The sequence below is a fragment of the Aegilops tauschii genome, chromosome 7, assembly GCF_002575655.3.
Source record: "Aegilops tauschii subsp. strangulata cultivar AL8/78 chromosome 7, Aet v6.0, whole genome shotgun sequence".
NCBI lineage: Eukaryota > Viridiplantae > Streptophyta > Magnoliopsida > Poales > Poaceae > Aegilops > Aegilops tauschii.
In genome coordinates this window covers 552,757,722-552,772,876 of record NC_053041.3, presented here as the reverse complement: position 1 = coordinate 552,772,876, position 15,155 = coordinate 552,757,722, and the positions used below count along the sequence as shown (strand labels likewise).

Genomic DNA, 15,155 nt, shown 5'->3' with positions numbered 1-15,155 from the left:
TTTCAAAAAAATGTGAATTGTCAAAAATAGTTCTTGAATTAAAAAATGTTCACGATTTCAAAAGAATGAATTTTTTTGAATTTTAATGAACAATATTTTATGAGTTTTTTTTAATAATGACATTTTTTGTATTCAATGAACAAATTTTGAAGTCGATGATAATTTTTAAACTTTATGAACAAAATTTGTATTCAAAATCATTTTTTTAAAAGGATGAACAATTTTTGAATTTGATGAAATTTTTTGAAACTGATGATTTTTTTTAAATTTGATGAACGTTTTTTAATTCAATGATCAAATTTGGAATTTTGATGGATATTTTTTAAATCCGATGAACAAAAATTGAATTCGATGAACATTTTTTTACATTGATGAACATTTTTTGAATTTGATGTATAAAAAAGTGTTCGCAAATTGGAAAATAAAATTCGATTTTTTTGAAACAGTAAATGAGGAAAATGGAAAAGAAAAAGGAAAAACGAAACGAAAACACGGAAAATGGGCCTGCCCATACGAACGCCCAGCGCCAGAAGGGGGGTGCGGGGCGCCAGGTCGCTCACGGGCGACCTACGGCGAGATTCCCCGTCCGCGGCGGCCGACAGAGGTGCCACCGCTCGGGTACGGCGTGCGTTCTCCGTTTACCCGTCGAGCCCTCGCCACTCCTTCTATCCGGCCGGCTTCGCGCTGCCGCTCGCTACCGTGCAGCAGAGCGTAGCGGCGGTTTCCCCCACGAGCTCCCCCTCGCGCACGAGCGGGGCTTTCGCAGCTCCGGCGACCGACGCGGACAACGCGGGCGAGCGGCTCTGTGGTGGGAATTCAGAACGACCCGCGTCCTTCCGAATCGTAAGTTCGAGCTCAACCTTCTGACATCGTGTATGCGATCCTCCTATACTGTTCTTTGGTCGATTTCTGTGGAAAGCGTTGAGGGCTGGCTACATATAGAGGATTTAAACATTTAGATTTAGTAGGTACTAGTACTTCATATGCTGGCAGTGATACGGATAAGGAAATTGGTTAATTTTTCATGAACATACTGACGGTACTAGAAAGTACATTTCACCCTAGATTGATCGAGGTCTACACATCTAATCTCATGCGATTTTTGCATCGCAGAGCAGAATTGGGAACGACGTGAAGCAATACAGTGTTAAGCCACATCCAGTACAAGAGGGAAGAAAAAGCAAAATGTTCAAAGTATCAGATCTTCAGCACCGTGTCCGTTGAGAACTTAAACATCTTCATCGCTGCCTGCTTCGAAGGGGAACTACATTTTCAGTGTGATCATAGTATGCTAACCGTGCAATAAGGAAACACGCAAGCAATGCAAGAGCAACGAGTCCTCCTGAGGTGATTCCAATAATTAATGCAAACCGCAAGTTGTGGCGCCGTGAGGTAGAGGTTTGATTGGTGGCCGCGGAGGTGCAATCGAGGTTGAGCATAGGTCCACATAGCTTTGGATTCCCACTGTAGCTGGAATTTGAAAATGTATGAAACTGTCCTCCAGTTGGAACTGGTCCTTCTAGCCTGTTGTTGGAGACATCAAATGTAGAAAGGAAGTGCAAATCATTCAGTGCAGATGGTACTGCACCTGTGAGCTGGTTGTTCGACAGATCAAGCATTTGCAGGTTTGTGAGGTTGCAGATTTCTTGTGGTATTTCACCAGTTAAGCTATTGGAGCTTAAATTGAGGCCGTCGAGCAATTTTAGCTGACTAATCTCAGGGGGGATTGTACCAGTGAAATTATTGTTGTCCAGAAACAACATTCTAGGAAAAGCACTGACCATCCGGTATTGACGTGATGGTGTCCAAAATACAGGCAACTCAAGGAACTTCGGGTCCAACTTGGCAACATTTTCCTCTGATAGCAACATCGGCAACTTTGTCAATGAAACTGCTATATTCCCTGTAAGGTTGTTGCTTGATATGTCTAGGTAGAATAGGAAGCCCAGTTCATCAATCCAGGATGGTATTGGTCCACTGAGTTGGTTTACTGATAAATCTATCATCTTCAATTTTGCAAGCTTTGATATCCAAAGAGGAATTTTCCCAACCAATGAGCAATCATCTATGGTCAGTACCTGAAGATTCTCAAAACCATCAATTGTTTCATCCTGTGGTATGGTTTCACCCTTGAAGTTGATTCCGATAAGCAGGGAGGTGAGGTTCTTGCAGCTCTTGAGCATCTGAAGTGCGTTTGTGATATTTTTAAAAGAGTTGTTGGTAATTGAAAAGAAGGAGAGGGACCTGAGATTGCCTATTCTTGGTGAGAAGTGGCCATGAAAGTTGTTGTAAGCCAGCCGCAGCGCAACTAGATTGCTGCATGAGTAGATACTTTCAGGAATTGGACCGGTGAAGAGGTTCATCGAAAAATCAGCTATCCTCAGATCCAACATGGTGAAATTGACTGTGCTAAGATCCCCGATAAAGCTGTTGTTTCTGATGGTAATGTATCTGAGATTTGAGCAGTTGCCGAGTGCTGATGGAAGCTCACCCGACATGTTGTTGTTGTCCAAGTAGAGTTCCTCCAATCTTTTTAGCTGGCCGACAGAGTCTGGAATCTTGCCACTGAGACCAGTCGATCCAAGATTAAGAACAGTCAGATTGCTTAGTTTTGCTATGTGGGAGCCATCAAGAACTCCTTGCAAGAAATTGTTTGGTAAGGAGAGCTGCTCCAGTGTGGTAGCATTGAAGAGTTCCACGGGGAGAGCTCCGCTGAGGCTGTTGTGGCCAACCTTGAGCACCTTCAGCATGGAGCGACTGCCAAGCCCTAGGGAAATTGTGCCACTGAATTGGTTGTAAGAAAGGTCAAGCATGGCAAATGATGGGGCGTTGGTGCAGATAGAAGATGGCATTTGTCCTGTAAAGCTGTTGTTGCTCGCATTAAGGGCAACCAGATTCTTCATCGCCCCCCATGCTGTCGATGGAAAATGTCCTGTAAACAAGTTGCTTGAGATATTCAGCACCTGGAGAGGAAGCGCAGGATTTGGGGACTGCAACTCTTGCAGATGACCATCGAGGCGGTTGAAGCTGACGTCGAGGACAATAATGCTTCTGGAGAACACCAATTCCGTCAGTAGACTACCTTCAAGCCAATTGTGGGACAGGTTGAGGCGCTTCAGGCCAGCAAGATCGCCGAGGGATGACGAGATGACCCCTCTGAGACCTTTGGAAGCCAGCAAGACATCTGTGACTGTGCCATCGCTGCTGCAGACGATGCCTTCCCATTTGCAGCAGTCTGTGCCATTCACCCACGACACTTTGAGACCGCCGTTGCCGCCCGGCATGAGCCCGCCCAGGAAGCCGAGGAGGGCGCCTCTCTCCTGCTCTGTGCAGGAGCTGGCCGGAGAGGCTAAGGAGAGCAGCAGCACGACAGCGACGCCAAGAAAAGGCATGGCTTTCTCACGAATCTTGCCTGAAAACCACATGGCCAAGAGGCATGAGCATACAGGAGATAGGAAAAAGTTTGGCGGCGCCGTGGCGCAAGAGCAGGTTGCGGGATTACCTACTCCGGCGAGGAGCTTGTGAATGAAGGTTGGGTATAATTTCCTTTTGTCTTATCAGGAAGCTATACATTTTTAGTTACATGTCTCCTTTAATAGTAGTAGTCCGTCCTTGGAAGAAGAAAAATCAGCAGTTGCCAGTAGTCACTGCTGAATAGTCAGGTCACCCGGAAGACTAGCTGGGGAAAAACATGATACTTTCTTCACTTGAGTTGCTGGGTCCAAGTACACGGCTGTACAGACGAAGGCAGTTTTGTCTGCAGATGGTGCCTCCATGTCATCGTAAGGATGTCCATAGGATGCTGAACATCTGGGACGAGTTGTGGTCAGGTGAACGCCGCGACCACCGTCCACAAGGGTGGGAAGGAGGATAATTGACAACACAAATAGAAGATGTATAATTTAGAAGTGTATCTTTCATTGCAACACACATGCAACCTTTCTACTAGTTCAACATAAAGTCACATTTCTCCCCCTGAAAGTTGTCTTTTGCTCTCAAAACAGTACTGTCCGTTCTGGCCTCCAACATGTCCAGATCTAAGAGAACGCCTTCAACCCAGGAAAATTGTATCTGCCACATTTTGCACTAGAATGGACAAGCGAATCTGAGCGTGCGAGAACACAAGTTTTGTGACCCTTCTGGAAGGTTCCTGACCATTTCTAGGAACCTTCTAGAGGTTCCTAAACCATTTTCTTTCCTTTTCTGGTATTTCGGTTTTGGTTTGGTTTCTTTTTTAGTTTTTCTGTTTATTTTCTTTTCTCTTTTTCAAGTTTATTTTTTTAAGATTTCAAAAACCTCAAAATTTGTTCAGATTTTCAAAAATGTTCCTGTTTTATTTTATTTTTCGAAATTTAAAAAATGTTTGAGTTTCAAAACAATACAGGAATTTCAAAAAATTCATGTTTTTAAAATTTGTTACAAATTCAAAAAATGACACGTTTTAAAAAATGTTCAGGAATTTCAAAAAATGTTTGTGGTTTCAAAATTTGCTCACAAATTAAAAAAACGTTCCTGTTTCAAAAAATGTTTGTGGTTTCAATTTTTTGTTTGGAATTTCATGAAATGTTCCTTTTTCAAATATTTAAAGCTAGCTATGGACAGGGGTGCGTGGAAGCTTGCTATCCATGTGCCAGAGTCATGAGTTGGTTGCGAGATCTTATAGGTTTCACCTCTAGCCTATCCCAACTTGTTTGGGACTAAAGGCTTTGTTGTTGTTCCTTTTTCAAATATTTGGTCACAAGTTCGAAAAATGTTCACAGTTTTCTAATTTATTTAGAAATGCATAATTTGTTGAAATCTTCACAAAATGTTTCACATTTCCAAATAATTTGATTTTTTCAGAAAAACCACATATTCATAAAATGTTCCTGATTTAGAAATTTTCTTCAGAAATTTTAAAAAAATGTCTGCATTTTTTGAAAATATACACTTTCATAAAAATGTAAACTTTCTAAAGAATTGTTCTCAATTTGTTTTAAAAAAAAAGTTCGCTGCAATAACTGATCCGGTTTGCTACAGTAGAGTTGTCAGGTTCTACGGCTACGGTCAGTTCTTTAAGTTACGCGCTGCTCTAAAATCAACAATGCTAGTTAGCTGGAGTGGCAACGAGCACGGAATCACCAGCGGCTGGTCGCCACTTCCGAACCTCTCATCCCGCCGGCTCGCTTTTTGCTATCTTTTTCGCCTGGGGTACAGGTCGATGGGCCGGCCCAGTCAGGCTCCCTTCAATCGACCCCACACGGCCCGATCTCCTTGTCCCTCCCACATGAGATGTCCTCCATAGCCCATAGCCCGTTTCCCCTCTCGCCGCCACACGTCCGCGCCGGCCGACGGGGACGCCACCGCTCGGGCCGCCCTTGCGGCGCCGCCTCGGTACGGCGTCGGAATCAAGTTCTCGAGCTCAAGCTTCTGAGTCGGAGCACTCTATCCTCATTTGTTACATTAGGCTCCTAGTGTAGGCGTGTAGCCAAACCCCCCACTATAAAGTTTTTGGTCAGACTCATTTCTGTGGAAAAACGTTGAGGGCACTAGAGGATTTATACATTTATCTTCTTTAGAATATTTGATGACATGCGTGGAGAAACTACATTACACCCTAGATCTTTTTTTTTTTGCGGGAGAAACTACATTACACCCTAGATCGTGGCCCATGAAATCTAATATCTTCTATATTTGCATAGCAGAGGCAAACTCGGAATGATGTGCGTAAAGTCCTGGCAAACAATGTAGACTTAAGCCATGTCTTAGTACAGGAGGGAAGAAAAGCACAATGTTCAAAGCATCAGATCTTCAGCACCACGTCTGCTGAGAACTTAAGATCTCCATCACCGCCTGCTGCGAAGGGGAACCACATTTTCAGTGTGGTCATCATATGCTAACCTTGCAATAAGGAAGCATGCAAGCAAAATAAGAGCAATGAATCCCCCGCGGTGATTCCAATAACTAATGCATGACGCAAGTTGTTCCGTCGCTTCCCAGAGGCTGAAAATGTTCTTGAGTTGCAGTCATTGCTGATCATAGGTCCGCATAGCTTTGGATTCCCACTGTAGCTACAATTTGAAAAAGAATCAAACTGTCCTCCACTTGGAACTTCCCCTTCTAGTTTGTTGTTAGAAACATTAAATCTAGAAAGGAAGTGCAGTCCATTCAGTGCAGATGGTATTGCACCTGTGAGCTGGTTGTTCGACAGATCAAGCATTTGCAGGTTTGTGAGGTTGCAGATTTCTTGTGGTATTTCACCAGTTAAGCTGTTGGAGCTTAAATTCAGGATGTCGAGCATTTTTAGCTCACCAATCTCAGGGGGAATTACACCAGTGAAATTATTGTTGTCCAGACACAATTTGCCGGGAAAAGCACCGACCGTCCAGTATTGACGTGATGGCGTAAAAAATACAGGCAACTCAAGGAACCTTGTGTCCAACTTGGCAGCATTTCTCTCTGATAGTAACATCGGCATCTTTGTCAATGCAGCTGGTATATCCCCTGTAAGTTTGTTGCTTGATATATCTAGAAAGAACAGGAAGCCTAGTCCATCAATCCAGGATGGTATTTGTCCAGTGAGTTGATTTAATGATAAATCTAGCATCTCCAATTTTGCAAGCTTTGATATCCAAAGAGGGATTTGCCCGGTCAATGGGCAATCATCTATGGTCAATACCTGAAGATCCTCAAAACCATCAAATGTTTCATCATGTGTTATGGTTTCACCCTTGAAATTGGTTCCCATCATCAGGGAGGTGAGATTCTTGCAGCTATTGAGCATCTTAAGTGCATTTGTGATATTTGTAAAAGAGTTGCCGGTAATTGAAAAGAAGGAGAGGGACCTGAGATTTCCAATGCTTGGTGAGAACTGGCCATGAAATTTATTGAAAGCCAAGCGCAACACAACTAGGTTGCTGTATGAGTAGATACTTTCAGGAATTGTACCAGTGAAGTTGTTCATTGAAAAATCAGCTGTCCTCAGATCCAACATGGTGAAATTCACTTTGCTAGGATCCCCGGTAAAACTGTTGTTTCTGAGGGTAATGTATCCGAGATTTGAACAGTTACCAAGGGCCAATGGCAGTTCACCAGACATACTGTTATTATCCAAGTAGAGTTTCTTTAATCTTCTTTGCTGGCCGACAGAATCTGAAATCTTGCCACTGAGACCAGTCGATCCAAGATCAAGGACAGTCAGACTGCTTAATTTGACTATGTTGGAACCATCAAGAACTCCTGGCAAACCATTGTTGGCTAAAGAGAGGTGGTCCAGTGAGGTAGCATTGAAGAGTCCGTCAGGGAGAGCTCCAGTAAGGTTGTTGTGGCCAGCTTTGAGCACTCTCGGCATAGAGCAACTTCCAAGCCCCAGAGAAATATTGCCGCTGAATTGGTTATATGACAGGTCGAGCATGGCAAATGATGGGGCATTGATGCAGAGAAAGGATGGTATTTGTCCTGTAAAGCTGTTATTGCTTGCATTAAGAGCAACCAGGTTCTTCATTACCTCCCATGCTGTTTTTGGGAACTGTCCCATGAAGAAATTGCTTGAGATGTTCAGTACCTGGAGAGGAAGGCTGGGATTTGAGGATTGCATCTCTTGTAGATGACCTTCGAGGCGGTTGAAGCTGATGTCGAGGCCAATAATGCTTCTGGAGAAAACTAATTCTGTTGGTAGACTGCCTTCGAGCGAATTCTGGGACAGGTTGAGGTGCAACAGGCCTGTAAGATTGACGAGGGATGGCGAGATGCCCCCTTTGAGACCTCTGGTGGCCAGCAAGACATCTGTGACTGTCCCATCGCTGCTGCAGATTATGCCTTCCCATTTGCAGCAGTCTGTGCCATTCACCCATGAATCGTTGAGACCACCGTTGCCATCTGGCATGAGCCCATCTAGGAAGTTGATGAGAGAGCTACTCTCCTGCTCCGTGCAGGAGCTGGTATGAGAGGCAAAGAAGAGCAGGAGGACAGCAGCAAGCCCAAGGAAAGGCATGGATAAACTTTTGCTGTTTCTGGGCGAGGAAGGGAGTTCTTGCATGGTGTTCTCAAGAATCTCGCCTGAAAACCATCTGGCTAGTTGTACTGCTCTGAACACTACTAAAAGCCGCCTGAGATTTTTAGTACTGAAGCCATGAGGAAAACAGGAATTGGATGGTGGTGCGGTACTCGATGGCTCGTCGCCTTATGTAAACTGGATGAACATGTGCAAATAGGTAGCTAAGATTTCCTCTTATTATGAGGAAAGCTATACTTTTGGAAGCTGAAGACTGAAGAGGAGCAGTGACTTAGTCAGAAGGCATGCAAATGGGTGCAATCAGCTAATTTGAAGTTTCTGCAATTAGTTGAAACTGGATGTGTACTGCAAATGATAAAATTATAAGTCAACTCTTGAGAGAAGGATACCTACAAGAATACGCGGGTTGCTGGGTAAGTATGGTTGGTCATGTTGAACTTATTTTATCCTACTACCAATATGTATTCAAGTACAAGTCTCTCTGCTGTTATAGCAGTCACTGTCAGAAAATAAACAACTTTAGCTATTTTGATTGGAACCACATGTGGAGAGAGCCCTGGTAATACAGACACACTGAAGGAAAGTACTAGCAGTTAACAGTTCATCATACAGGTAATGTAAAAGATGTAAAAACTTTATAAGGAGATACCCGCACATATTGTATTAATGGTACTTGTATGTAACTTACTGCTCCTTCAGCCTAGGTGCTCCTTGTCAGCAGGCGAACAAGGAGTCGAATACTTGTCAGTGATGCCCTTGCTAGGGTACTGCCGACCAGGGTTTGGGCTATCAAAAGAAGGACTAACCATCCTTTGCCATACTGAGTGCCTGCTGTCTGTTGACTGCTTGAGCATGGTGAAATGATATTATGGTCCAAAACTCCAAGTGGAGCTCCTCCAGTCTCCCGAGCTGGCCTACAAAACCGGCGATCTTGCCGCAAGCTGAAATTCTCCTATAAAGTTGCTGTGCCAGGCTCTGACCGTGACCGGATTGTTCATCACCTCCCACGTTGTACAGGGAAGGTACTCCATTAGCCTCTAAAAAAGGTACTCCAGGTTTGGCGTGCAGTGTGTAGGCTGTCGTAGGGTAGGTACTCTTGTCAGTAGCGTCACACCGACCGCGATGGCTAGTATTCTGAATGTCTTGCTGGAAGTTTTGAAGTATTGATAATGGCATGGATAAAAACCATGGGTAAGCCCTTTCTCTTTTGTTTCAATTATTGATTCTTCTCCTCCTTGCTACTTTGAAGTATTGATTATTCTCCTCCTTGGTCATGTCATTTCCCAGCGTGGCAAAATGGGCACTCCTGATTTCTCTGCAGGAGGAAGGGAGCCGAGAAGCTGCGATGACGCTTGAAGGTGCAGAGGAAGAGGAAGAACTGCAATTCCCCGTTGTAATTGATTGAAGTTGTTACTATGAATTCAGATTATATGTCAGGCATTGTAAATTCCCTTGTAATCCAGTGAGTTTATGTCAGTGAATATGTGAATTCAGATATTCAATGAAGTAAACACCATTGTCGTCAAGTATGTATTTTCTCTGCGACGTGACATGTGGTTGATTTGATACTGGCACCATTTGAATGGAACGAAATTTGCAACAGTTGCCAAATTTGGCAAGTACGCATGAGTTGCGGCAATTGTACTGAATATGTTAACTCAGCGGATCCATGTTAATTAAATGAAAGTGGTCTGCATATACAACAATTGTACTGAACAAAATTTGCAGCAGTTGCAAAATTCAGACAGCAGCTGTTGGTAACAATGATGCATGTATCAGGATTCAGGAAACGTGCTTTTTGGCAACTTCTTGATGCGGCAAATAAATTCTGCATTGTTGAGGTGTAAATTTTTCTCAAGGGAGTAGAGCACACATATCTGTTCCTCTCCTGAAATTCAGTCACTTGGAATAGTTCACAAAAGAAATATTCTTGGTGCCTGTTATTATTCATGGTAATGTTAATTGGAGGAATATACTACATCAGATGAAAACATAGAAAGAGATCCAACGGCAGATGCTTGCATACATCAGACTGATCAGATCCAATGTTTTTACATGAAACAAAACCCTTGCATTAATTGATCAATTGTGATCATAATGCACACTAGTTAATGGCCAAATTAATAAGAATCTCACTGGCACTACTGGAAAACATGCCAGTGAAATACTCCTACACACTTGCAACCAAGACTACTAGTACCACCAACAAGGCTCCACTGCTGATGATTTCCTCCTCTGCTTCGATCACTTGATCGGCACGAGGGTAGGATCTATTGTCAGTAGCGTCAATGGCTAGTATTCTGAATGTTTGCTGGAAGTTTTGCCTTGAGAATTGGAGATAAATGACTGGTGAGGGCCAAATGGAGGCAAAGATGGATGATGGTGTCGTTGGCCAAGTTTTGACCGTTGAAGTTGATCTCCAAATATTAACTGGTAGTGCGTTTATTGATGACAAGTTATATTTAGGGAAGGAAACATCAATATTAACCCTGAAGTTCAGAGCTGCTACAAGGCAGACAACCAGAAACAGGACTGTTTTGTGTCTACAAATCATCTTGACGTTGCAAGCTATGATAAAAGTAGAGGAAAAGGAATCGTTCACCCCAGGGTCTACAAAACATATAGAGAGCAGTGCTAATCTTTCCATTTCCCAGGAGAAAGCCGAGAAACTGCGGATGACGCTGAAGGTACAGGAGAGAAGGAAAAACTGCAATACCTGTGGGCCTTGCCAACGTTTCTCATTGTAGTTGAGTTGATTTTGAATGAAGCTGTGTACTAGCTTGAATTCAGATGATGTACCATGCACTGTAATTCCCTTAACTCAGTGGATCCATGTCAATGAATATGTTAATTAAATGAAGTAAACACCATTGCCGACAACTTCAAGTATTGCTTTTCTCTGCGGTGTGACATGAAACTGGTCTGTCATATACACAAATTGTACTGAACGAAATTTGCAGCAGTCGCAAAATTCAGACAAGTACACTTGAGCTATTTGGCAACAATGATGCATGTATGCATCAGGATTCAGGAGTTCAGTAAACATGCTTTTTGGCGCCTTCTTGATGCGACAAATAAATTCTGCATTGTTGTGGTGTAAACTTTTCTAGACCAAGCACACATATCTGTTCTTCTCCAGGAAAATAGAAGTCATATGGAACAGTAGTTCAAGCACAGAAGTGATCTTCTTGGTGGGATCATCACATCCAATGCTTTCACATAAAACATACTACTACAGCAGATTGAAAACATAGAAAGAGACCTGGTGCTACTTGCATACATCAGATCCAATGCTTTTACATAGAACAATCCCTTGCATTAATTGATCAATTGTGATCATAATGCACACTAATTGATGGCCAAATTATGAATCTCTGCTTGCAACCAAGACTACCACTGACGACTCTGCTTTGCTCTGCTATGTTAGACCACCACCAACAAGGCTGCACTGTTCATGATTTCTTCCTCTGCTTCGATCACTTGAGCACACATCCGTGGACCTGCATCATGTCCCGTCGACGAGCCATCTCGATGCGGTGAGCTTGATAACGCCAAGCTTGCTGTCTTGCTTGGAGCAGCTCCTCAGGGGACTTGGTCACGTCGGAGTGATGGATCCAGGGGTCGTTGAACTGCACGGTGTCCGCCATCTGCTCCACCTTTCGCCGGGCCTCCGCTCGGCTGCGCTCGATGTCGCGCCGACGGCTTGCCTCTTCTTCGGAGGCAGAGCGAGCCTTGTCGAGGAGAGCCATGGTGAGGCGAGCTTTCTCGATCAGTTCGCGCATGCTCATCTGCGGCTTCGATTGCGTCGCGCTCGCCGGAGATTCGGCGACCTGGTTCTTGATGACGGCGAGCTTGGTTCTTGGATCCTTGCCGCTGCTGGGACACGGAAGGCTCTTGCTGTTGATCTTGGCGGCGACCGCGACATGGAGCTCGCCCCCGGAGCAGGCACCGCGTACGCGCTTCGGCGCCGGCGGTTGGACGTCGCGCACGGATCCGGGACGCTTGGGCCTCTTGGCAGCTGCGGGGTTCGCCATCAAGGCGGGGTTTACGCGCACCCGGGAGGAGCAGGAGTGCAGGTCGGCGGCGGCGGCGGCGCTACGGCGCGGGAGCAGAGACGACGGGAGCACCGTGGTGCCGCCCATGATCGCGGCCGTGGAATCGCGAGAGCAACGATCCGGCGTTGGGAGAGAGAGGAAGATGGATCGAGGGAGGCTGGTCGGAGGACGGGGTGAGATGGATCGGTGATTCGGGAAACGCGGCGAGCAAGAAAATAAAGGACGCGGGAGAAAGATAAGTGGCGGCAAGCAATTTGAATCCGAGTCGGGCCAGGCATAGCTAAACGCGCATAGCACTAATGAATCCGAGTATAAGATGAATCTTTCCATCTTTCCAACTACTAGCACTAATGAATCCGAGTACAAGAAATCTAAACGCGCACTAATGGCTTCTGATTACTATGTGTCGTTGCTTACGTCTCTCTGCTTCAGTTCAGAGTTCAGAGTTCTATGGCACACAAAGAGGACCACCTTCAGTTCAGAGTTGTTATATTGTACACTACCTGAGCATGGAGATCTTGAGGTGCGTCAAGGTCTTTTTTCAATCCAGAAGAGCGCTTATTTGGAGATCCTCCACCTACTGCATGCTGCACAACCGCCATGGATCATTGGGGAGGCCATCGCTCTTGAGCACTACCACGGCGGCATTGTCGAGGGACCTGAACCGGCCAAATTCACTGTTCTGACCCTTATGCGATGATTTATCAAGCTTGATGGTTTATATAAGACACGCTTCAATCATACAACCGATTATTACAGATCGCCCATCAAACTATTTCAATTAAAACGGTTCCAGTGTATACTAGTATTTGCAGATGTTCAATATGCCAGTTTATGCACGTATAATAATACAGTCCAGATGGCAGATAATATAACTTTATTGTCCACTCAGAGTTCAGTTTCTCTGATAGATTCAAAGAAACGAACAAATGGCCTTTACTATTACAGAGTACTTAAAAAGAACAACAAAAACATGTACAGAGCTAACCTTTCCATTTGAGTGTCAAAGTGCCTACTCTGCTTCATGATCTATCTCACCGAATATGTGAATTCATCAACTAAAACAATAATATGTGAATTCAATGAAGTCAACACCATTGTTGTCAAGTATTGATTGTCTCTGCAACGTGACATGAAATTGGCACCAATTATATTGAACGAAAATTGCAGCAGTTGCAAAATTCAGAGAGCAAGTGCATCATGTGCTTTTTGGTGCTCTCCTGATATGACAAACAAATTCTGCATTGTTGAGGTGTAAAATTTTTCTTCTGAAAAACAACAGTCTCTTGGATCAGTTCGAGGGCAAAAGCAATCATCTAGGTGTAATCGTGTGCCTGATATTATTCATGAAAAAAAAAATGTTAATTGGAGGGAGCATACATCAGATGAAAACATAGAAAGAGATCTAGTGGCAGATGTTTGCATTAATCAGATCCAACGCAATTGCATTTACCAAAATCCCTTGCATTAATGCATCAATTGTGATCATAAGCACCTAATAGTTCGTAGGGTAGGAACTATTGTCAGTAGGGTCACACCAACCGCGATGGCTAATATTTTGAATGTCTTGCTGGAAGTTTTGCCTTGAGAATTGGAGATAAATGACTGGTGATGGCCAAATGGAGGCAAAGATGGATGATGGTGTCGCTGGCCAAGTTTTGACCGTTGAAGTTGATCGTACTATCTTTCTAACCTGAAGGAAACATCAATATTAACTCTGAATTTCAGAGCTGCTACAAGTGACAACAAGAAACAAGATTGTTTTGTGTCTACAATCATCCTGACATTGCAAGCTATGCTAAAAGTAGCACACAAGATGCAAACAAATTAATGGCCTTTACAGAGGAAAAGGAATCGGTCTCCCCAGGATCTACAAAACATGTACCGAGCGTGTCAAAATGTGCACTCCTAATTTCTCTTCAGGAGAAAGGCGAAAAGCTGCAGATGATACCGAAGGTACAGATGAGGAAGAAGAATTGCAATACTTCATTGTAGTTCCAACGTTTCTCATTGTAGTTGACTTGATTTTGGATGAAGCTGTGTACTAGTTTGAAACTTTGAATTCAGATGAAGCTGTGTACTAGTTTTGATTTTGAATGCACTGTAGTAATTCCCTTAACTCAGTGGATCCATGTCAATGAATATGTTAATTAAATGTAGTAAACACCATTCCCATCAAGTATGGATTTTTTTCTCCGATGTGACATTGAACTGGTCTGGCATATACACCAATTGTACTGAATGAAATTTGCAGCAGTTGCAAAATTCAGACAACATATCTGTTCTTCTCCGGGAAAATAACATATACACCAATTCTACTGAATGAAACAGGCTTTTTGGCACCTTCCTGATGCGACAAGTAAATTCTGCATCAGGATTCAGGAGTTCAGCAAGCACACATATCTGTTCTTCTCCAGGAAAATAGAGGTCATATGGAACAGTAGTTCAAGCACAGAAGTGATCTTCTTGGTGGGATCATCACATCCAATGCTTTTACATAAAACTATACTACAACAGATTGAAAACATACAAAGAGATCTGGTGCTACTTGCATAGTACATCAGATCCAATGCTTTTACGTAGAACAATCCCTTGCATTAATTGATCAATTGTGATCATAATGCACACTAATTGATGGCCAAATTAAGAATCTCACTCGCACTACTGAAAAACATGCCAGTGAAATACTCCTACACACTTGCGACCTTTGCTGACTTTGCTTCCTCTACTTTGCTCAGCTAAGCAACACTAGCACTGCAGATTGCCGACTCTGCTTCCTCTGCTTTGCTCAGCTAAGCAAGACTACCACCAACAAGGCTGCGCTGCTGATGATTTCTTCCTCTGCTTCGACCACTTGAGCACTCATCCGTGGATTTGCATCGCTTGAGCATAGTCCCGTCGACGAGCCATCTCGATGAGTCGAGCTTGATAACGCCATGCGTTTTGCCTTGCTTTGAGCAGCTCCTCAGGGGACTTGGTCACGTCGGAGGGATCGATCCAGGGGTCGTTGAACTGCACGGTGTCCGCCATCAGCTCCACCTTTCGCCGGGCCTCCGCTCGGCTGTGCTCGATGTCGCGCCGACGGCTGGCCTCTTCTTCGGAGGCAG

General features: G+C 44.0%; 2 protein-coding genes across 2 annotated transcripts; both read right to left on the bottom strand.

Annotated features, from left to right (window-relative positions):
- Positions 1–1,119: 1,119 nt before the first annotated feature.
- Positions 1,120–4,099, bottom strand: LOC109770454 (tyrosine-sulfated glycopeptide receptor 1-like). Its single transcript, XM_020329155.3, has one exon. It carries the CDS (start codon positions 3,423–3,425, stop codon positions 1,239–1,241), a length of 2,187 nt encoding a protein of 728 aa, XP_020184744.1. The 5' UTR covers positions 3,426–4,099; the 3' UTR covers positions 1,120–1,238.
- A 209-nt stretch (positions 4,100–4,308) lies between these two features.
- Positions 4,309–9,575, bottom strand: LOC109770461 (uncharacterized). The gene has a single exon (XM_020329161.4). The coding sequence runs from the start codon at positions 8,015–8,017 to the stop codon at positions 5,876–5,878; it is 2,142 nt and encodes a 713-aa protein (XP_020184750.1). The 5' UTR covers positions 8,018–9,575; the 3' UTR covers positions 4,309–5,875.
- Positions 9,576–15,155: the final 5,580 nt, after the last annotated feature.